We start from the raw sequence: 23,717 nt of genomic DNA, 5'->3' as shown, positions 1-23,717 counted from the left end.
TTAGAAGATTCTTCTTTATATAAAAGTCTCTGTCAGTTAATCCAGGATGATATTGCTGGATTGTGTGGATTGCATGCTTCTTTTAATATCCCAAAGGATGCGACGTTGGTCCTAATATCAACCACAGGTTTCTATGATTCAGATTCAATCATTAACAGACAGCCATGCTATAGTAGAAGTATTACTGACTCAAGCATAGAACAACATACACACATTCACTCATGTTAGCAGGAATGTCCGACATGCAGACTGTATTGGATTAAACGCAGTTTGGAACAAAAAAAATCAAGAAAAAATATGGTGGGGTTTATTAGCTAAGGGAGTTGCAGTACTGGTGTGTTAGCATTTTCTGCCTGAAGAAGGTGAAAACTTGTTAACAGGATTCAGTTCCTGTTGTGATGAGATGCGCCAGGTGGCACAGGTAGATTCTGAAGACACTCGATCAGAGGAGGTCTAGCCAAGCGGAGGCGTATATTCCCGCGACACTGTGGAGATATTTACTAGACAGAGGTTTTATTCCTGTTCTGAAGTAAAGGAAGGAGGTGTTTAGGATTACAGTGCCCAAGCTTTACTTAGCTAATGAGATGGGAGTGCTTTTTGCAATTGGCTTAATTTGTATGAAGAAAAAAATGCATGTGTTTGGTTTTTGGCGAAACAAGGCATTATAGTTTAGATTGCATGCCACCATGCTTTCTTGATTTCTTTCCGGTGTAGGACATTAGCCTGTGCCCAGATGTTGTTGAAGGAGCAGAATGTGTAACAATGTTAGAATTGGTTTTGGAAAAGACATCTTCGTTTAACACATGGTTTGATTGAGGAAGATAGTATTGGCGTGACTTTTGATGCATCATGCATGATGCTAATACTTGTGCAAGTTATCAGTATCATTGATTGCTAATAGGAAACAATACCAGATGTGTTGTACATGACCTCATGGTAATGTTGGTACGAGTTGCCAGTATTGACGTCAATAACTGCTCTACTCTGTTGTTAGCAAGTTATGTTTTTGTTCCATTCAAATTGGACTTAGTTTGAAATTACTTATATTTTTATGAATTTGTACAGCACAATACTTAGCAAAGCCACCTTGTAAAACCAATCATAGTTGAGGGCTGGCATGTCTGTGTTTTGTCAGTGTTAAATAATGTGAGGAATGTGCAGGCAGGTGAAGATACTAACACAGAAGACATGCCTTGAGTGAGTGTGTGAGTGAATGAGTGAGTGAGTGTGGTTTTAACACTATTCCAGCAATATCATGGCAGGGACACCAGAAATGGGCACATTGTACCCATTTGGGCAATCGAACCAAGATGTTTGGCGTGATGAACGAATGCTTTAACCATTAGGCTACCCCACCACCCCTAATCTCATGAGACACCTTAGGTCAACATTAGGTAAACAGAGTAATGAAATGGTAAAACCAAAATGTTAATTTCAGTGACATCCAAATATTCAGAAAACAACCTTAACTGATATGTAGGGAGAGTTAATCATTAGGAGCAAATGACTTGTTGATGGATCTTATTTCACGAATGTTTAGCTAGGGCTTCCTTCAAACTCACAAATGTTGCAGTAGATTCAGGTAACAATCCCTTACCTGATTAAGAATTTGTTATAGTGCTCAGGTCAGCAGAATGATGAGGGCATTGTAACGACACAGACAGAGGAGGGTCTGTTCTTGAATGTAGGCTATGCATTAACTTGTCCCAGCAACCAGGCAGAGTGTCCTCCCTCCCTTACCTGAGACAGTGATTACAAGGTAAACAGCTGTTACCTGTCCAGGTAGATACATCAAGGTAATTAAGCATCCAGGTGTCTGCTTGTACCTGTCACAGTTCAGATGGGTGGGGAAGAGACTGCTCGTGGAAACACATGGTGCACAATAGTGAGGTTTCTCAATACAATCAGGGAAATTGTACTGATGTTGCTTTTTACAAGGGAGTCACCAGCACAGTTACTAGAAATATACTAAAAATAGAATTTGAAATGTGATATACTCACAACACTTAATCTTAAAAACTAGGAATATAGGTTTGAAGGTGTTAATTTGGACATGAAGATTTTAGACCTTCAGGACACTGTATTGAAGACACCATGTTCTGTTGCTGAACTAGTCAGTCACACAGTCCCTGAACCACATCATTTTCTCTACTGCCAATCCCTCTCTGCAGTGTTAAAGCCTTAAGTGAGGCAGTTCTAGATTTCTTCTGGTTCTAAATCTCAGTTCTGAATGTGAAGTTATGCAGTGTTCTGTTAGATGTTCTGTTGTCGACTCTGTGAAGTTATATCACTGTGAAATTATACCATGGTCTGTTGAGGACTATATGAAGTTATGCAATGTTCTGTTAGATATTGCATGAACTTATACCATGTTCTGTTGGGGATTGTGTAAAGTTATACAATTGTGAAATTATGCCATGTTCTGTTGGGACTGTGTGAAGTTGTACAGTGTTCTGTTGTGGATTATATAAAGTTATACCATGTTCTGTTATGGACTTTGTGAAGTTATACCATGTTCTGTTAGAAACTATGTGAAATTGTACCATGTTCTGTTATGGACTATGTGAAGTTATACCATGTTCGCTTGTGGGTTATGTGAAGTTATGCCATGTTCACTTACGGGTTATGTGAAGTTATACCATGTTCTGATGGGGACTGTGTGAAGTTATACCATGTTCTGTTAGGGACTGTGTAAAGTTATACCATGTCCGCTTTTGGATCATGTGAAGTTATGCCATGTTCTGTTATGGACTATGTGAAGTTATATCATGTTCTGTTGGGGACTGTATGATGTTATACCATGTTTTGTTAGGAACTTTGTGAAGTTGTACCATGTTCGGTGATGGACTACGTGAAGGTATACCATGATCAGTAGGGGACTCTGTAAAGTTATGCCAATGTGAAATTACACCATGTTTTGTTTGGCAATGTGTGAAGTTATACCATGTTCTGTTATGGACTGTTTGAGGTTATACCATGTTCTGTTTGGGACTGTCTAAAGTTATAAGTTATACCTTTGCAAAATTTTACCTTGCTCTGTTGGGGACTCTGAAGTTATACCATATTCTGTTGGTCACTATGTGAATTATACCATGTTCTGCTAGAGACTATGTGAACTTTTGCCACTTCCTTTTGGGGTCTGTGTGAAGTTATGCCATATTTTATGTTCAGATATTTGAAGCATGCCATGTTTTGGTACATTAGGATTCTAAATAAGCAAATTTTTAGGTCATAAGATAGATATTTTGGACCTTGTTATCAGGGCCTGTAACTGGATTCACATGTCATCAGTCACAACAACGTTCACTGCTCATTATATCAATCTGTGATTCAGATTTGATTTTTTTCCGAGTTGCCTTCATTTAGCTGAAATGTTGCATTGAGTGTGACATTGAAGAACAACAAACAAGCAAATGCATTATACAATCTGTTTTAATAGTAAATATTGACTGTTGTACTAATTCAGATTGTTTTTAATTACTTCTTTCAGATTTGAGAAAAACCCGAGGTATATAGCTGTTGTATTCTTTAACTGTTATGCTGTGCTGCTTTAGACTAATTCATTGTTGTTAACTATCAGCACTAATTTTAAACTCATTTGTTATTTTTTGCTGCTTGAAATTAAGTTATAGAACTACTTATTTATCATTTGTACTGTGAGAATTCTTGAAACTGATTCCGTTTTGTTGTGGCACGTTTTAACATTCAGTGTCTTTTCATGTTCTCTGTTCAGTGTTGATGAATTTTTCTCTTTGTAGGAATCTGTTCGGTGTTCCTCAGTACTTCGTCTGTTGTTTAATTTTGACTGTAAATTCATCCATTGACTACTCCGGCTTTGATTATCTTTGTGAAATGGCTACCAGTTACACTAATTTTACATGTTGTAATCAAAGCTTTATTTTGTCAATGCTGGAAGGCAGTCGTACAGAAAATCAAATGATTGTTGAATGTTTTCATGAGGCCTCATTAAGCCTTTCATTTTGAAGAATTAACAATCATGTTGCATGGAGAGTAGTACCCAAATCATTAGTCTCCAGTTGTGCAATTATTCATCAGAAACTGAAGAAATTGTATAGCACAAAGAAGTTTAAGACCAGATTTTGATTTGTAAGTTTAGTGAAGTACGTACTGCTGAAGACATAATTGGCACAGATTTAATTTAGAAGTTTGAATGTCTTTCAAATATGGTAATGCCTTCTAGAATGGAATTGTAGGATAGTATCTGAACGAATAATGAATGATGTGTGACCTGTTGATGAGATATGACTGTAGGTTGTCTTTACGTGATCTGTTTGACTAAAAGTGGTTGTTAGGAAATAATGTTTACTTTGAAGACAGAATGTATATGTCCAGTCTAAGACTGGAGCAAATCTTTAACACAGTGATTATGTTTTAAATCATAATTTCTAGGACCATTGAAGATCCATGGTAGGAGAGGTTTTCAGCAACCCATGCTTGTTACTATAGACGACTAAGCTTGTTGTAAGAGGCGACTAACAGGATTGGGTGGTCAGGCTCGTTGACTTAGTTGACATATGTCATTGGTTCCCAGTTGTGCAGACTGGTGCTCATGCTGTTGATCACAGCATCTCCTGGACCAGAGTCTGTTATTTACAGACTGCTGCCATATAGCTGGAATATTGCTGAGTGTGGCGTAGAAATCACTCACTCACAATTTCTAGATATGACAGCCGCTTGTCATTAATGATCTGTTCAGCCAGAAGTAGTACTTAGGAGAATATGTTTACTTTTAAGACAGAGTATATATTGACAGTCCAGGACCAGCACAGATCTTTAAGGCAATGACTAAAGTTTAAATCATAATTTCAGTGTTATATATCAGGTAAAAATAATTTGACCCAATCAAAGACTATTATCCTCATACCTTAAACTGTGTTGTTCTAGACCTGTCTGTTATGAAGATGAACTATATGTGCACCATTGGAGACTTAGAGCAAGGCTACCCCAATTCTAAATGGACACACATACTCTGTATTACTTAGATTTGGCATGCACAACATGTTGGGTTGTGTTAGGTGGGGTGGGGCAGGGTGTGGTCAGGGTGGGGTGCTGGGTGGAGTTGGCAGATCCTAGGGGTTGGGGCTGACAAAGTGCTCATTAAGTTGGAATGACAGTTGCTGTAGAAAATAGAATGTGCATGGTTGGTGTAGGGTTTGGATTGGGTGGTGAACGTAGTTCAGTGGGGTGGTGATTGATAAGGATGGTGAGAGGGAGGACAGGTACAAGAGGCTGAGTCGACAGGTACTTTATGAAGATTGAACATGCTGTACACAACATTGTGTGGGGAGCGGTAGGGGCGGAAAGGGCCGAGGATGTTAAGGCTTCGATGTAGGAAGATGTAGATATTTTAAAAATGTTACCAGAAATGATATGAAAGAGGTGTGGAATTTCAGAAATATTATCAAACAAACTGGCAGTAAATAAAAAACAGTATGCAGTACTAATACCTAAAAGCTTAACAAATTGCAATAGTGTTTACTGGGATTGAATCCTCATTGACATTGTCATGCCTTGACATATGCTTGCAGGCAGTTCTCTCCCTTTACTGAATGAACTTTATGGACAACGACTTCTTTTAATTTTGTGAGTGTGACATTTCGATACAGATTCTTGTCCAGCAGAACAACGATATAAGAATGTTTCTCAAAATGTCACTTTCATGAAATAAAATAAGTTGTTTGTTCATATTTTGTAGAATCCCAACTTATAAAATAGCATTCAAAGAAGTTTTCTTGCTTACCAAAAGCCATCATCCACTTCATGTCATCGGTGTGTTCTCATGTCCATGGAATATATGCAAATATTAGGGAATGGTGCATAACTTTTTTCATTGTGTATATGTTTCTATTACAAAGTTTACAATCTATTCTGTTTTACTTATATGCTTCTGGGGCATGGTTTTTAACCTTTGGCTTCATGGATAGTTTCAGTTAGTTTACATCTGATATCGGATGTTGAATAATAATTGTATATCAGGAAATATTGTAATTTTCTATGTGAATTTAATTTGTTACTTATGTTACATTAAGAGTCTTTAATGTATAAGTAATTTCGTTTATGGTAAGAAATGTTTGTTCCTTGAAAATTTAAAAACATTCCATGTTGAGAAAAGGGTTTATTTAAAGTGTATACCAAACACATGACAGTTTTATGAAAGCTATTAAGTTAGACTTTAGGAACGTTATCACTGAAGTACAAGTTCTGTATTTGTTTTTGACTGATAAGTGCATGCTGAGGCACTGAACAACCCATATTAATACCTCGACATAAGTGACATAGCTCTCAGTTAACACACAGATTATGAAAATAAATATTCACAACATACAGCAATGGTGACCTTTTCCACATCTCTGCTGTCGTCACTGTACGTCAGACTGGTTCTATGTGTGTGTTCTGAAACCCAAAACAATGATTAATTTCATTATGAACCCCAAAATGTTTTGAGATAAGTCTGAAAAATGTTTGTCAATTTTATGATTTCTTTTGGAAACATGAGTAAGGTTATTCATGAAAATTGTATCTGAACAAAATTTGAAGGGTGTTTTAACAATCAGAAACATTGATAAAAACTGTTGCGATATGTAATTAAAATTCTCAAGTGAGGTAGGAGGGGACAAATGTTATCGTGCGCTGTGGTGAAGTTGGGAGGAAATTAGTTTTATTAAAATTTAAATATATCGGCACTGCCAAGGTGAGTCGTGGAATGGGCCATTCTGGTTAAGGCTGATTGGGTTCAGGAACCCTCTCTCCCTCTACTGGGAACAGGGACAGGTTACTCGCAATCCAAAACACATGGGTGATCTCGAGGTGCGCCTGATCTTGAGGTCCGCCCAGCACTCCAATGGGAACCAAATGGAAGGAACATTTTAGCATTGAAGAAAGGTCGTTTCATTATGTGGTATTTTGAAATATCAGAATTATTCTGGTTGGCTGCATTCCATTTCTATGAGGAGTGTATGCTATTTAAATATTGTGTCATTGGTTAGGTGCTAGCTTAGATGTGATTACGGAAATTATTTACTGTTTCTTTGAAATTGTTACACGGCTTTGAAAGGGTTACATGTGATAATGTGAGATGAAATATGAGATGATTCCTGTTGCTCTGTGGTTTGTTTGTAATGTCAAACTTAAAAGAGTTCAACATTAATGTTTCTGGGATCATGAACCAGAACCTTTAACCAGTTCAACATAAATGTAGCCTGCATCAAATATACATTATGTTCACATCTAACATTTTGGTAATATTTTGTTTTGAAATGCCTGCTTGTCATTGAAATAAGGTTGTGTATATATATCAAAGGGAAGGACACAGTTTGATATTTGCATTGCAGTTTTTTATTAGTTGGTTCTTTTAAGAAGTTTAGAAAAAAAGATCAGTTTATGATGTAAATATTTTACAAACAAGATTGACTGATAAAGTTATAAAAAGTTTTGAATGTGTGTATGTATGTATGTATGAGAGAGAGAAAGAGAGACAGATCATGGGAGTGAATGAAGAATCATGATATTGCTTCATCAGTGTGAAGTATCCATCATTGAGTAGACAGAAAAGGTATTACAAGAGAGACAAGGGAATTATAATCTCTATTTCTTTGGATGGAACACCTCTGTCCTTCCAGTAGAAGAGACTGAGAGTTTGGCTATTTAATAAGTTTATATGGATTGGCCTATGAGTTATTGCAACTGAGTCCAGCTTGTGGGAGTTACCCCCCTTTACTTTATGTTTGACCTTTCTGTTTCAGGGATGAACCCTTGTGGGAACAACAATGGCGGATGTTCTCATCTCTGCCTTATGTCACCGAAGGAACCATTTTATGCCTGTGCATGTCTGACTGGTGTCAAACTTCTGGCAAACAACAAGACGTGTGCTGATGGTAAGAAAGCAGCTTTGACAGACCAACAGCTTCTCCATTTGGAGAAAATGTTCAACGGGGTTTGAAGATTATTTAAATGTACTCATAAACATGGTGTTGAGTGATTAGAAGAAAGAACTTTATTGTCCGCATTATAATTCTGGATTGGAAATACCCTTTTTATTAGCATGCTGTGGCACAGTAGATATGAAATGGCACAGTTATAGAGTGTTTTCGGTAGCTTTATGTCATACCCACTTTAAGGGAAACAAGTCACCTTAATCCCCAGTCATTTAATCCCCAAAACAGTTATTTTGTTTTCTTTCTAAATTGAATAATGCAATACATATTTGAATGTTCTGAAAATGAATGATAAATTTCATTGTCATTTATTCCAAGAACATGTGGGCAGACTTGATTTCTGAAAGGCAAACTTAAAATATTTGTCTGATGGCCTAACGCACACTTAGGAAACAAAGTATTTCCATCCCTGCAATTGTATTCATTGTTGTTCATAACTACTGAAGCGTTTACTTCTTATTGGAATAGGGAAATCTTATCAATCAGATTTTCCTGCGATGGCTGTAAATAACTAAAACAATTATTGCAACAATACTGCTAAAACTAAGCTCTTGTTCTCTTATTTTCTCGTTTTCTCGCATTAATCTGTGACATATTTAATTTTTCAGGGCCCCAGAAGAATTTGTTTTTAGCTCGAAGAACAGACCTCCGAAGAATCTCCTTGGATACACCTGACTACACTGATGTCGTCCTGCCCCTGGACAATATTCGCCATGCCATCGCCATTGACTACGACCCTGTGGAGGGATATGTGTACTGGACAGATGATGAAGTGCAGTCCATTCGCAGAGCACAGTTGGATGGGACAAGTTCGTAAACCAAAAATATTGTTCTTAAAGAACAAGAAATAAAAGAAAGAGAAAAAAGAACAAGATATCATCCACCGCTACTAAGTGGGATATTTGTGTCTTTTAAATTTTTGTAGAAGAAATTATGCTTGCTGAAAGTGAAGAAACATTTATAAAATCCTGTAATCATTTACATGTGGTCATGTCTGGTCTGACTTTCACATTGATTGTTGTAGGTCAAGAAGTGTTGATCAACACGGAAGTGGACCATCCTGATGGTATAGCTATAGATTGGATTGGACGGAATCTGTACTGGACAGATACAGGCACGGACAGAATCGAAGTGGCTCGTCTAAACGGCACTTACCGAAAAGTACTCATCTCCGACAAACTGGATGAACCTCGGGCCATATGCTTGGATCCTGTCGCAGGGTAAGTGTTGTCATTGTGGAGAAAGCATTCACGGTATTGTCAAGTGCTGTATAAGGAGTTACGACAATCAGTATCATCTGACATATATATCACAAGGATATCACTTCCTGTGGCTATATTGGAACCACTTAAACATGTTGCAAATCAGTGTCCTATTTTAAGTGTGTCATGTAGATTTTGAATTGATACGAGTCTGTTGGTGCGTGTCTTACTTAATTGTGCTTTGGACCAGTATTATCCAATGAGACAATCTGTATTGACTGTTTCCATATGATGTTTATGATTCTGCATCAGTTCTCAATGTTCAAGTTTTTCTACAAATTAGGACTGAATAAAACAAATGTATTTCTTGTTTAAGCCAGACAAGTTTCATTAGATTTACATGCAATGTAGGAGTTCAATATGTTTAAGGATGTCATGTTTTAAGTCAACATCTCAGAGTGCAGACTTTGCTTTTGTTGTAAAAATTGGGAGGTTATTTGCATTTTTGGATGTTTAACTAAGCTCAGGTTAAAATAATGGAATATAGATCTATGAGATCAAGCTTCTCAAAGAAGGTGTCCTTCTTGGGTTTTGTTGGTTTGTTATTTAGCATCACACTCAGCAATATTCCAGCTATATTGCAGAAGTCTGTAAATAATCAAATTTGGCCAAGACAATACAGTGAATGACATCAATGTATGCAATTGGGAAAAGATAACGTGTCAACAAAGTCAGCAAGCCTGACCATCGCCTATTGCAATAAGCATGAGTTGATGAAGACCAATTCTGACCCAGATCTTCACTGGTCCCTCTGTGTGAAGATAGGCATTAGAATTGGTCTCCAGCAACCTATACTTCAAAGTGGTAGCCATGATGGTTTTAAGAGGTCACTGATGGAATTTGATGGTCAGTGCTGGAATAGGGAACCACAGTTTAATTCCCACATTCTCAAATTATATTTTCTGATCTTGGCTTGACTAAGCAGAATAACAACCTGCTGTTTAGATGTAATGATAGTAGTTGCATCAAGATTCTCAACTTTTCCTACATCATTTAATGCTTTCCTTTTTTTATACAGGCACATGTATTGGACGGACTGGGGAAAGCACCCAAAGATCGAGCGTGCCAACCTTGACGGGACAGATCGTGTGGTCCTTATCAACACAACACTAGGCTGGCCCAATGGTCTTGCCTTGGACTTTCAGACACACCGCATGTACTGGGGCGATGCCAAGACGGACATGATCGAGATGGCCACCTTTGAGGGCAAGAACAGAACTGTGCTGGTTCGAGACAGTCTGCCTCATATCTTTGGATTTAGTCTCTTAGGTGAGCAGGCAGCAAAATGCAATATGATTTTTATTCATTTTAATTGAAAAGGAGCCACAGGGAAACCAGAGATTCAGAACCTCTGGAAATCTGGACTTGCTTCATTTAAGGCTTCGTCCCTGCAGAGAGGACTTGGCAGTGGGTAAAGTAATGTGGTTCAGGGATTGTGAGACAATCTATGTCAGCAGGGACCAACCCATTTCTTATTCTTGGAGGAACACAAAAAGAATTTTCCAGTTATTTGTCATAAAGTTGGTCTCCAGTTTCATCTGTATATTCAAGCTGTGTTAACCCTTGTATTCCAGATGACTATGTATACTGGACAGACTGGCAGCACCGCTCCATTGAAAGGGTTAACAAATACACAGGGGATGATAGAGTGACCATTATCGAGCAGCTGCCAGACCTTATGGGGTTAAAGGCCGTCAACGTGAAGAAGGCTGAAGGTAACACTGACTGACCCTCAGCTTTTAGAATTACCAACAGCTTGCTGGAATGGCTGCTATTCAGAGTAGAAAACTAATTTGCTGCAGAATATGTTTTGGGCACTATGTTTGTGATCTGCAGCCTAGGGAGCTGTACCATCAGCTCGTAAAACTGCAAACAGCTTGCGGAAATGCCAAAAGCTACAACACAGAGAAGTCTTCCAGAAAATCAGTTTACTGCAGAATATGTTTTAGATACCATGTTTGGGATAGTTTTGGATCTGCAGTCTAGTCCACACTACCCACAGCTTGTAGAACTGCAAACAGCTTGTTGGAATATCAAAAGCTTCTACACAGTAGTTTCGCAGAAAACTAGTTTACTGCAGAATATGTTTGAACATCTGTTATTAAGGTTATTAAGAATACTGATCCAAGAAGCAGTAATTTGTCACTATCAGATGTGGTCTTAATGCAGATGCTCTGTCCACTTCCTTTGTCTTCCAAGCATAGTGGTTGGTAACCAAACACAGTGGAGGGTAACCAAACAGTGGATGGTACCCAAACAGTGGGTGGTAACCAAACACAGTGGAGGGTAACCAAACACAGTGGGTGGTACCCAAACAGTGGGTGGTAACCAAACACAGTGGAGGGTAACCAAACAGTGGGTGGTACCCAAACAGTGGGTGGTAACCAAACACAGTGGAGGGTAACCAAACAGTGGGTGGTACCCAAACAGTGGAGGGTAACCAAACACAGTGGAGGGTAACCAAACAGTGGGTGGTACCCAAACAGTGGAGGGTAACCAAACACAGTGGAGGGTAACCAAACACAGTGGAGGGTAACCAAACACAGTGGAGGGTAACCAAACAGTGGGTGGTACCCAAACAGTGGAGGGTAACCAAACACAGTGGAGGGTAACCAAACACAGTGGGTGGTACCCAAACAGTGGAGGGTAACCAAACACAGTGGAGGGTAACCAAACAGTTTGTGGAAACCCTGTGGTTAAAATCTCAAACTGGCGGAGTAGCATAGTGGTGAGAGTGTTTGTTCATCACACTGAAGGCCTGGGTTTCGAATCCCACATCTGCACTATGTGTGAAGCTTATTTCTGTGTCCACTGCTATGACATTGCATAAATTCAGCTCACTCACTCACTTAAATGTTGTACCAAAAGCATATATCTGGTGTCACCACCATTGTACCGCTGGAACATTGGCTATAAAAAACTCACTCACTCACTCACTCACTCACTCACTCACTCACTCACTCTAAAGACTTGGTAATAATAGGAATCAGTAACAGGTGTTTCAATGATAAAATAACTTATTAAGATGATGCCTTCAAAAAGTTTTTTAAAAAAGATACACAAGACTTTATGTTGAAACCTTCAAAAGGGAAAGCATTCTTTGATGAAACTTTTTTAAGAAAACATTTTTAATCCACCCTCTCTATTTGTGAGGTGTTGAAGTTCATGTTTATATTTTCTGCCTGAGATTTGGTGATTCTTGTATAAACATGACAAATGGCTTCCGAGATTGCATAAAGACATGGGCTGTCAGTTGCTGCTGGATTCCAGAGATATCAGTGGTTGAAAATAGGATCTTGCAATTTTAACTTTTTTATGAGAAATAATGTGAAATGTAGAGGGGGACATCTTGTTCACATATTTCTGTGATATTGGACAGAAATGTTGCTTGATGAAGATATGACTGCTGTAATAGAAATATGAAACAATGAATAATGGTTTTCACTTATGCCAAAATTAGTTTTTAGATTTGTATTCTTGAATTTCTGTATTGTCATGAAGTATGTACAAGTGAAACAAATAATTGAGGTGCAAAATTTCTTGGTTTGATGAAATACACCATAGGCCAACCAAACGTTTATGTATCATGTGAGTAGTGGGGTAGCCTAGTGGTTAAGCAACTACTCATCATGTCAAAGAACTGGGTTTGATTCCACTCATGTGTGAATCCTATATCTGGTGTCGCCTTCTTTGACATTGCTGAAATGTTGCTAATAGTGGCATAAAACCATCCACACTGCCTCACTAATGTTTCATGTGAATCACATCGTTAACCTTTAATGTTCACAGTTAACATACACTGATATAACAGTTTCTTGATAAGGAAACACTAAGTAAGAATAATGCATTTCTTTCTCTACAGTTTTGAAAAGGCATTAATGTATTGATGTGTTAATGTTACAATCTGGTTTTGTTCTGTGACAAGGGTGATGTGTAATTATGCTTTGTCTTTATGAAAAAAGCAAGATATTCGTGTATTGTTAGACAGCAGTTAATCAGAAACTACAGCAAACAGTGTGTTGCTAGGGTGGTGGTGTAGCCTAGTGGTTTAAGTGTTTGCCTGTTACTTCAAAGACTCAGGTTTGATTCCCCACATGGGTATGATGTTTGAAGCGCAGTTCTTGTGCCCTCCACCTTGTTATTGCTGGAATATTGCTAAAAGCGGTCTAAAACTAAACTCACGTACTCACTTTGTTTGTTGCACTATTTATGACAGTAGCTTGTAATTTGCTGAAATTCATGCAAATCTGATTCAGTTCTTGACTTGTAACATTCTGAAGTTTGTGCGAACACAGTGAAAGAGCCCATCATTCAGGGAGCTACGAGCCCTTGGGGGCTCTGATAAAACAACACCTTTGGGTGTTAGATAATAAATGTAATTACCTACATTTAATAACTTCTTATCTCCCCAAGTTCAAGTCTAGCAGAACTGAAGGTCAAATTTGACATGGCTAAAATTAAACTACTTGAAGATAAGCTGGCACCTTTATATTGCTCTGAGACCATGAGGGTTAAAGAGAGCTAACTTGTTGTGTGAACTTATGAGAAACACGTACATTAGGTACTGTAGCTATCCACGTTGTCCTCAGAAGTTTGATTAGCATGTGTGTGAAAATGGCCATGAGAGTTCATCAGGATGGCAGGGCGGTGTATTGGAGCCATGACGTACTGTTACTTGGATTAAAATTTCATATTGTCAGAAGACTTGAAATGAATATGTTTAGAAGAATTTTGCTGAGACGTTTTGAAAATGGTCAAAATTCTAATTTTGACATGTTGGAAATATTAGAAATGAAATCTTGTTGAAATCTTGTTGAAGACTTGTTGAAGACTTGTTGAAATCTTGTTGAAATCTTGTTGAAGACTATTTGGAATTGATTTTGTTGATTCATCTTCTATATTTCCATGATCTGATAAATCTATTTTATTCACAAAATTGTTTGCTTTCAGCTTTGCTTGCTTGTATTGATCTTTTTTTCTCATTGATTTTATTTATTGATAAGATTTTTTCTTTCAGTGATTACAGTAATTTCTATTAATTAAAACTGCTTTCTTTTATTAACCCAATCAATTTATTTCATGTAAATACATGTTTGTATTTACATGTTGCCTTTCTTTTTTTGAAGTTCTTATTAAATTCATCAACACTTGTGTCCGTGATCATATTCGTATATTTTCATTCATTAGTTTGCTTTCTGCCATTGACCTTTTTCTCTGTTTAATAATAGTTTTGTGGGGAACCCTTGTACTAGGGTATCCTAGTGGCTGAAACTTTCACTGGTCACACTGAACACCTAGGTTTGACTTCCAGTATGGTCACTCACTCACTCACTCACTCACTCACTCACTCACTCACTCACTCACTCACACATTCACTCACTCACACATTCACTCTCTCGCTCGCTCATCTCAAAATTCATCTTCAAATTCATTTGAACTTGTGTTTTCTAAACCTTGTTGATGAACATCTGTCAGTGATAGCTGACAGTAGATCATGTTTAACATTCAAATTTATTGTTCAGTTTTTGATAAGGATACACAAACCTGATGCTCATAACCTGTTGAATGTATGCTTCATCAGAATGACGTTCTCTCATTATCTTTAACTAATATATTACCTAACATGAATATTAGTATGCAGTACTGAGCCGGGGGTTGGGTGGGGAGGGTCGTTCATGTTTAGAATATTGACCATGTTTACTCTGTGAAAATTATATATTTTTTTTGTAAAATTGTGTAGAAAATCAACATACTTTAAACTCCAAACCAATAACTGTTTCCCATGCATATCTTTTTGTTAACACAGAGCTCTTATGTAGGAGAAATGTTACAGAGTGTAATTAATGGGAACCTGGTTGGACTTGGCCTTTAATGTGTGGAGACAGAGGCTGTGTCCGACAATCTGCAAATTAAAATATATTACATTTAGCACTTCCCCTGTCAGCTTGGTCTGGCCTAGCAGTTTTTTTATGCATTTATATCAAGATTTACCATTCATCCACTGAAGCACCCTGTTATACAGCTGACAGAGGGAATGCTCTCTTTATAACTCAAGAATGGGAAACTACTCAAATTTACTCTTCAAGGACACAGTTAATGGAACAGATGTTCCCTTTTTGATCTGGTTGTTGGTATATAATTTATAATAAGGTTTGATGGTTTTGATACAAGAATTACAAATTATGTCTTATAGCGAGGTATTTGGAAACCAGTGCCAAAGCTTACAACCATAGGGTGGTTATCTTGACAACAGCAAAGATGGAGATGTGAAGGCTGGACTTGGTCCGCATGTAGTTTTACCCCAGCCCTCCTGTCAGTCCATGATAATAGCTCCACTTTTTGTAGCTAAGGTCCTCCTAGATGTGGGTTTCATGAGCCCAAATTACCACGGTGTCTGCTGTGAAATGATACACAATGAGCATTGAGCCTAGAATTTTAGCTTACTCATGAATTTTTTGGAGGGGTGATAAACATGATTTAGCATATAAACACTAGAAAAGGAAGCCTGTTGGATATTGCGATAACTTCACTTTTTGTCCTTGGTGGATACATTCTCGAAATATTTAACTGAATAGTGCATATTATAATACATGTATAGGATTGGGCAGGTGGATGCATGTCGACATTAATCAACAGAACATGCCATTAACAACATAATGTCTGCGTTATAAATGACGCAAATGCTAATAAAATTTATCTCTTTCTATGTCATGAGAGAAAGTCATGTGAACAGGGCTGTAGCGGATAATGTATAATATATTACATGGAAACTATATAGTTTTGATGAGTATTCTCTCTCCTTACTGTTGTAGAAGTTACCTCGTGTGATATATAATTATATATTTGGAAACTATGCAGTTGAGCACGTTTCCTCTTCCTACAGCTTTTCTAGGAATTCGCCTAAGCAGAGTTAATGTATTGTATAATTATAATCTTATAATTTGTAGTTTGAGGGAAATTGTTTTTCCTCGGTCTGGTTGAGTTTTATGCATGTGAGGTTTTAATATATAGTATATTCCTACGTATGTGATTTTGATAAAAAATGAAATTGAAGCGCAGCGCTAATGATATAGGAGCCTGTACAATATAAACTTGCTATGAAATCACTCAGAGACTATACTGAAGGGAAAATAGTATGGATCTGGATCTGTGAGATAGATGACATACCAGTAGAAAATGAATATGTCCCCAACACCCTATAGGTTGTGAGACTCCCTGACTTGTGTTTCGTATTGGACTTTCAGGTCATTTGTTGATTATGGGTCTGACACAGTTATGTAGAGGGTAGCTTGAGATAGATCTTAATTTGTTGACAGTTAGAAAAAGCCAACTCACTCACTCACTCACTCACTCACTCAGGCCAGCAAGAGATAACTAGAATTTGTTTGCAGTTAACTACAGCAGTGGGGTAGCCCAATGGTTAAAGTGTCTGCTTGTCATGCGGTAGACCCAGGTTTCATTCCCCACATTTCTGGTGTCCCCCTTGATGACATTGTGGGAATATTTTTTAAAATGGCATAAAACTATATTTGCTTGCCCTCACCTACTCACTCACTCACTCTCTCAATAACTCAATCACTCAGTGAGTGAGTGAGTCAGACAGTCCATCAGTCAGTTCCATGATACAAGGTCCTGGTAGATACACTCTGTGAGAAGCCATTTGTTGTTGCCTGTGCCTTGATACTGTTGAAACTTTGCTGCATCAGCTGTAATTGTTCTGCCTGCCTCACTCAGCACGTTGTGTTGCCAGGTACCAACCCATGCGCAGACAACAATGGTGGCTGTAGTCACCTGTGCCTGCACCGGCCGGGGGGACCTGTCTGTGCCTGTCCTATGGGCCTGGAACTGGTCAGCACCGGCAAGATCTGCATCGTTCCCGAAGCCTTCCTGCTGTACTCCAAGAGTTCTGATATCATACGCATCTCCCTGGAAACAAACCGCAACAACCAGCCAATCCCACTACAGGGTGTAAAGAAGGCTCTGGCCATTGACTTTGATATCAACGATAACCGGATCTACTGGACGGATGGTTCTCTCAAGGTATGTCGTCTTGTGGTCCCATTTTAAATGCATTGAGGTAGGTACTGTGATTCTCAGTAACAGAAATGGGGCTTCTTTAATAATGTGTATTCATGTCATTCTTTGAGCCCAAGATAAGAAACAGTGTGTGTGTTTTTCTTTGTTGTGGGCATTTCCACTGTTGTGTGGCAAAGAGGAGAATATGGTGCAATATTTCCTGAGATTTGTTAGTACTAGGATGAAAATATATTTTGGCAATATCTCATGAGATTTGTTGGTATTAAGGTGAAATTGCGTGTTTCCACTATCTCTCAAGATTTATCCTGAGATTTTCAGGTATCAAGACATAAGGTAACGGCATAGTCTTCTGATATTGGTTGGTACTAAAACTAGGTAAGATGAATATAACGCTTGTGAGCTATATCGTACTAAGATGACAATACATGGAGGCAACTGAAGGCAGTGTCATCTATGACTCTACTGAAATGGATTAGGTCGTAACAATGCATACACATTTTCAGTTCCTACAATGTCTTAAGCGATTTACAAATGCCCATGTTCTCCACAGAGTATCAGTCGAGCTTTCATGAATGGCAGTGCATTGGAGCACATCATCGAGTTCGGGCTGAGCTACCCAGAAGGCATGGCTGTGGACTGGGTGGCCCACAACATCTACTGGGCGGACACAGGCAAGAACCGCATCGAAATGGCACGATTGGATGGTTCATCAAGGAAGGTGCTCATCTGGCGTGATTTGAACAGTCCACGAGCTCTAGCACTGGATCCTCCAAATGGGTGAGACTCTGTGAAAACGATATCTGTGTTTCCAGGAGTACAGGTAATTTTGTCAAACATGTTGAACATCTGGAAAAACTTTTCATCTGCATGTTTTAATGATCGTTTATATGACCAAAAGTTGGCATGGGTCTTGTGTTTTAACCTGTTTTGCACCTTTGTGTTTGGTCTTACCTGTCTGTCACTGTTACAGGTACATGTACCTGACTGTGTGGGGCGAACATCCACACCTTGAGCGGGCTTCTCTGGATGGCAGCAGGAGGAATGTTCTCATCTCCAAGCTGGGTCGTGTCCAGGACCTCACCATTGACTATGGCGAGCGCCGCCTCTACTGGGCCAACTTGGACAACAAGGCCATTGAGTCTTCTGACATGATGGGTATGTAGTGTGTCAACATGTAACAGATGTGTGCATATTTCATAGGTTGTATGTACTTTCAAAGAATGGGAGAAAAAGTTAGAGTTAGGCAGAGTTAGGAACATAGAAATAAACATTTATTGATAAACCAGTTAATTGTTCTGAACAATCTTTTGAAGGTTTTTATATACAGGTATAAGATGAAGATATTTTATTTGTTATTTGTATCACCGACTTGACCTTAGTTGAAAGCAGTGGTACAGGTTGATAATATTGGTGTCTGTTATTGAAGGCAAGAATCGTCGCACTGTCGTGCAAGAACAGCTTCCCCACCCAATGGGACTGACACAGTATCAGGACTTTGTCTACTGGACAGACGTCAAGCGTCAGACAATTGAACGGGCCAACAAGTCGAGTGGAGAGAATCGCACAAAGATCCAGCAGGGGGTGGAGTTTGTCATGGACATTCTGGTCTTTCATGCTTCAAGGCAATCTGGTGAGTGGGGCATTCTTGATGTTTTGGGGGCACCTGCTGGATGAGGCATTAAGGTGATTTAGGGGCACACGCTACATTGGGCATTAAGGTGATTTGGGGGCACCTGCTGGATGAGGCCTTACAGTGATTTAAGGACATCTGCTGGATGAAGCATAAGGTGATTTGGGGGCACTTGCTAGATGAGGCATTAGTTTGATTTAGGGACATCTGCTGGATGGGCATTAGGGAGATTTGGGGGCACCTGTTAGGTGAGGCTATAGGGAGATTTGGGGCACCTGCTAGATGGGCAGTAGGGTGATTTGGGAGCACCTGCTGGACAAGGCAATAGGGTGATTTGGGGCACCTGCTATATGAGGCATTAAGATGATTTAGGGGCACTTGCTAGAGGGGCATTAGGGTCATTTGGGGGGCACCTGCTGGACGAGGTGTTATGGTGATTTATGGGCACCTGCTGGATGAGGCAGTATGGATGAATTGGGGGTGGGTGGGGAGTTTGTCTGTTGTCCGAGTGGTGGCACTAGCTGGTTGGGGCATTTTGGTGATCTGGGGCACCTGCTGGTAGCAGTATTCTGTATCAGATGGGAGGACCCACTAGGAAGGATAGTCATCTGATGGGTACACCTGCGCAACATTAATGAAATAATCTGGAGGTTGAGTGACTTCAGTTTTCATTGTCCTCACTTTTTTTTTCACAGGATGGAACCAGTGTGGTGTGAATAATGGTGCATGCTCTCATCTATGCCTGTCCCACCCGAAGACCGATAAGACTAGCAACAATACCTACTACTGCTCCTGCCCCACACACTACACTCTCAACATCGACAACAAGACATGCTCAGGTACGTCACGAAGCACACTTCAAAAGAAGTAGTGGGAAGCCAGGAAAACTCTTTCTGAATAGTTAAAGTAGTAGCAGTAGAAGGAGATATTATTACCATTAATAATTGCTATTTTGATTTGATTTGAATAAACAAATGTAGATAGATATTTATACACTATTGTGAGTGTATGGTGAATCCCCTTACAGCCCCGGAGGAATACCTGCTGTTGGCCCAGCGCAATGCTATCAGTCGGCTAGCTATGGACAAGAAGGAGTCAGAGACAGTAGACAACCCGGAGGTCGTTCTACCCATACATGGTCTGCGCAACATCAAGGCACTAGCATTTGACCCAGTTGATGACTTTATATACTGGATAGATGGACGACAAAAGAACATCAAGCGAGCTCATGATAATGGAACTAAGGTCACTATTAAAAGACTGATTTGCTGTAATGTAGACTGTGATAGCATTTAGACTAAACATGTTTATGTTTTATTTGAGGTAAATAAAGGATGGTGCACACTTTTTATTTTTCTGAAAACATGCAACTGATGAGAGTTTTCAACCAATCATTACATCGTAATTCTTTCTGCATGTCTTTCTAAAGTCCTGGGTTTGATTCCTCACATGGATACAATGTGTGAAGCCCATTTCTGGTGTCCCCTGCCGTGATATAGCTGGAATATTGCTAATAAAGGTGTAACATGATGCTCACTCACTCTCTTTAATTCTTTCTCATTTTTGTTGTGTGAATACAGATAGTTTTGTGATTATTGTCGCCAGTAATGTTGTGATTGTTTCCACAGCTGGAAGTGGTGGTGCCGAACCAGAACAACAAACAGTTCATCCCGTTTGACCTTGCCATTGACCCATACTCTCGAACCATCTACTGGACATGCAACAATGTCATCAATGTCACGCGACTTAACATGAAGCCAGTTGGAGTGATAGTGTCTGCCAACAATATCAAACCCCGATCCATCGTTCTACACCCAGAGAGAGGGTATGTTGATAGTTGTTGATTTCTCTTGAAACTACACTGACATGCTCACTTGCTCACTTACTCACTCACTTTAATTATGGAGTCTGATCTGGACAATAAAAACAGTATGATCCTCATTAACAGAAACCTATTTTGCCCTGAATCCCCAGGATGAAACTGAGTATATCTGATGAACTGAACTGATTGTATTTGACTTGTTTCAGGTACATGTACTGGACAAACATGGTGAGTCAAGCCCGCATTGAGAAGGCCGCCATGGATGGTACAGAACGAATAACTCTCTTCAAACTGGCTCTGGGACATCCAGGATCTCTTGCAATTGATAAGAAGTCACGTAAACTTTTCTGGGCTGATCATGACCTTAAGCGAATTGAATGTTCCGACTTGGAAGGTGGAAACAGGAAAATTCTGTTGGATGGTCTAACAGGATCTCTAAGAGGTTTGGCAGCATTTGGAGATTTCTTGTATTGGCTTGATAAAGATAATAATGTCATCGAGAGGATAAACAAGAAGAATGGGGAAAACAGACTGTGGATACGAGGCAGGATAACAGATCTAAGAGATTTGATTGCCGTGGAACATAATCTTGAGATAAACGATCATCCCTGCTCTAGGAACAATGGTGGATGTTCTGACATCTGCTTCTCTCAAGATACTGAGACAGTGAGGTGTTCCTGTCCCTTGAATCTGGAATTGAAGAGTGACGCCAAGACGTGTGCAGACCCGCCGACCTGTCAGCCAGACTACTTCACATGCAAGAGTGGTGATATCCGATGTATCCCAAATGTGTGGCGCTGTGACAACCTGGGGGAGTGTGAGGACCAATCAGATGAGGAGGATTGCCCACGATGTCGGTCAAACCAGTTCCAGTGTACCGACGGCCAATGTATTTCACATGAGTTTGTGTGCGATGGTAAGAAGAAATGTGTGGATGGATCGGACGAGGAACAGTGTTGTGGGAAAGACGAATTCAAGTGTCGAAATCAGAAGTGTGTACACAAAAATAAGTTGTGTGATGGCCATAACGACTGTACAGATGGGTCTGATGAGATCACGTGTACCCAGGGTTCAAGGTCGCCACCTCCAACCGCCACTCATTATGCAATCGCTATCGTCGTTGGAATTGTGTTTCTGATCTTGGTAGTAGCAGTTGTGTTTATTTGCCGGAGGAAAACTAACCATTATCCGTTAGACGACGGGGACATTATGATGGTTAAGAAACCATTGAACCCACACTCAGAGGGTCAGTGCACCCCACCACATACACTATCATCACGGGGAAAGTCAGTGGCCACGGGTCTGTCTTTGGACTCGGGTAGTGGGCCCCCATTGTATGATCGCAATCACGTGACTGGAGCATCTTCAAGCAGCTCAACAGTCACGCAGTATCCAAAAGAGACTCTGAACCCCCCTCCGAGTCCTGTGACGGACAGGTCATATGCAGGGGAGTACTACTATTCCTCGAACAGTTTATCTACTGTGCGTTCAAACAGGCCCTACAAGTCCCAGAAAATGCGGCAATATCGCAATCACATTCCACCTCCCCCTACCACGCCGTGTAGCACGGACGTTTGTGAGGACAGTGAACCTTACGTAAAAAAATATTATTTCAACAATTCTGTTGTGGAACTTATGAGTTACGACTCAGACCCTTACTGCCCACCCCCGACTCCTCGAAGTCAGTATTTTTCGGACGAAATGAGTTGTCCCCCTTCACCATCAACTGAAAGAAGCTACTTTAATCCCTACCCACCTCCCCCATCCCCTGTGGGGAATTCCGACTGCTGATAAACTCAACCCATGCAAGTACCGACACAATCCTGTGGAAATGGCACAAAATGTGTAAAAGTGGGAGTGATGAAGAAATGAATTGTGAATGCGTGAAATGCTGGAGACAAGTGATACAAGAATTAATTATCCATGATCAATTCCAACTCTTGCATTCTTTTTTGTGCAAGTTTAAGAAAGTGGTAAGCAAAGAATTCGCTCTGCTTTGAAGGTCATAAACCACATTAATGCCAAAAATATTGGAAAATACTGAAAAATGTGTATGTAATGGCGGTAGTATATACAAGTGTTATAAGATGTTAAAATCAGGTGTCAGTTTACCCCAACACTTTACTGAAGTCATCCTCTCCCAGTTGTTATTTAAATAATGAGTATTTATAGAGGGAGTCGACCACATGGCCAAGTGGATGTTCAGGCAGCCATTAATGTGGTTATGTCATTTTACACAGAATTTTGTCGATTCTTGTATATGTTTTTCTGGTGCTGTACTCATATGATCAAAGATGGCGAAACCAAAAAATGATTTTTCACTGGTGAGTGGAGAGAGGTCATACTTCGTGGGACTAGATCCCAAATGGGCCAAAGATCAAAATGTTACTGGACTCTCTTAGTTTGTGGACTATGTAAAGTGCTCAATATGTATATAAAATGTTCTGTTATTCATCCAGAGGTTGTATATAATACAAAGGGGCAGTGTATCTTGATGTTATTTCCAGGGAAGATCAGTTGGCTAAAAATGGCACCCATTTTACTTATGTGTATTCTCTCATCTATTCAAGGGCATATTATTCATCAGACCATTTCTTGGTTTATTTGACCCTTTAGATTATAATAGTTATTCATCTCAGGAATCAACTGTTCAAGTTCTCTGTGTAGTACACACTTTTGATCAGATGTTGTCAGAACTGGCAGCAGTCTCAACAAAAATAAATGGCATTTGACATAATCAGGTTGTGTGAATAATTGTGATCTTTACTCTGTTTTATTTTTTTCATACTTAGTCCCTGGAAGTATCATCAAGAAAAGCATTGCTCCTTTGACTTGAAGACACTAGTCACATTACTTGCTCAGGTATTGTAGCAAGAGTAACCTCCCTTTATTACTGTTGTCTCACCTTGAGATGACCTTCACCTCATTGCCCTTGTATTTAACCTCTATCCTCAGTCACTTGAAGTTATTGCAGTTGGTTATATTTAAATTATGGTTTAAATGGTTAAATT

At 39.4% G+C, this 23,717-nt stretch overlaps 1 protein-coding gene across 2 annotated transcripts in view; it reads left to right on the top strand.

Moving 5' to 3' along the window:
* The window catches only part of LOC137262275 (low-density lipoprotein receptor-related protein 6-like), a 68,098-nt gene extending 45,287 nt beyond the window's left edge, over nucleotides 1–22,811 (top strand). Inside the window, exons 4-17 of one of the 2 annotated variants that reach the window (XM_067800088.1) lie at nucleotides 3,491–3,508; nucleotides 7,764–7,895; nucleotides 8,564–8,764; nucleotides 8,980–9,175; nucleotides 10,236–10,486; nucleotides 10,792–10,932; nucleotides 16,968–17,257; nucleotides 17,805–18,031; nucleotides 18,225–18,409; nucleotides 18,681–18,884; nucleotides 19,580–19,723; nucleotides 19,912–20,129; nucleotides 20,513–20,709; nucleotides 20,913–22,811. In XM_067800088.1, the coding sequence (XP_067656189.1) occupies nucleotides 3,491–3,508; nucleotides 7,764–7,895; nucleotides 8,564–8,764; nucleotides 8,980–9,175; nucleotides 10,236–10,486; nucleotides 10,792–10,932; nucleotides 16,968–17,257; nucleotides 17,805–18,031; nucleotides 18,225–18,409; nucleotides 18,681–18,884; nucleotides 19,580–19,723; nucleotides 19,912–20,129; nucleotides 20,513–20,709; nucleotides 20,913–22,497 (3,989 nt within the window). In that variant the 3' untranslated portion in view covers nucleotides 22,498–22,811. The remainder of the gene's footprint in view (nucleotides 1–3,490; nucleotides 3,509–7,763; nucleotides 7,896–8,563; nucleotides 8,765–8,979; nucleotides 9,176–10,235; nucleotides 10,487–10,791; nucleotides 10,933–16,967; nucleotides 17,258–17,804; nucleotides 18,032–18,224; nucleotides 18,410–18,680; nucleotides 18,885–19,579; nucleotides 19,724–19,911; nucleotides 20,130–20,512; nucleotides 20,710–20,912) is intronic. The other variant, XM_067800089.1, reaches the window with a different exon arrangement.
* Nucleotides 22,812–23,717: the final 906 nt, after the last annotated feature.

Source organism: Haliotis asinina, chromosome 14 (assembly GCF_037392515.1).
Source record: "Haliotis asinina isolate JCU_RB_2024 chromosome 14, JCU_Hal_asi_v2, whole genome shotgun sequence".
Lineage (NCBI taxonomy): Eukaryota > Metazoa > Mollusca > Gastropoda > Lepetellida > Haliotidae > Haliotis > Haliotis asinina.
Note: the sequence above shows the minus strand (reverse complement) of the source record. Positions and strands in the feature narration are given on the sequence as shown.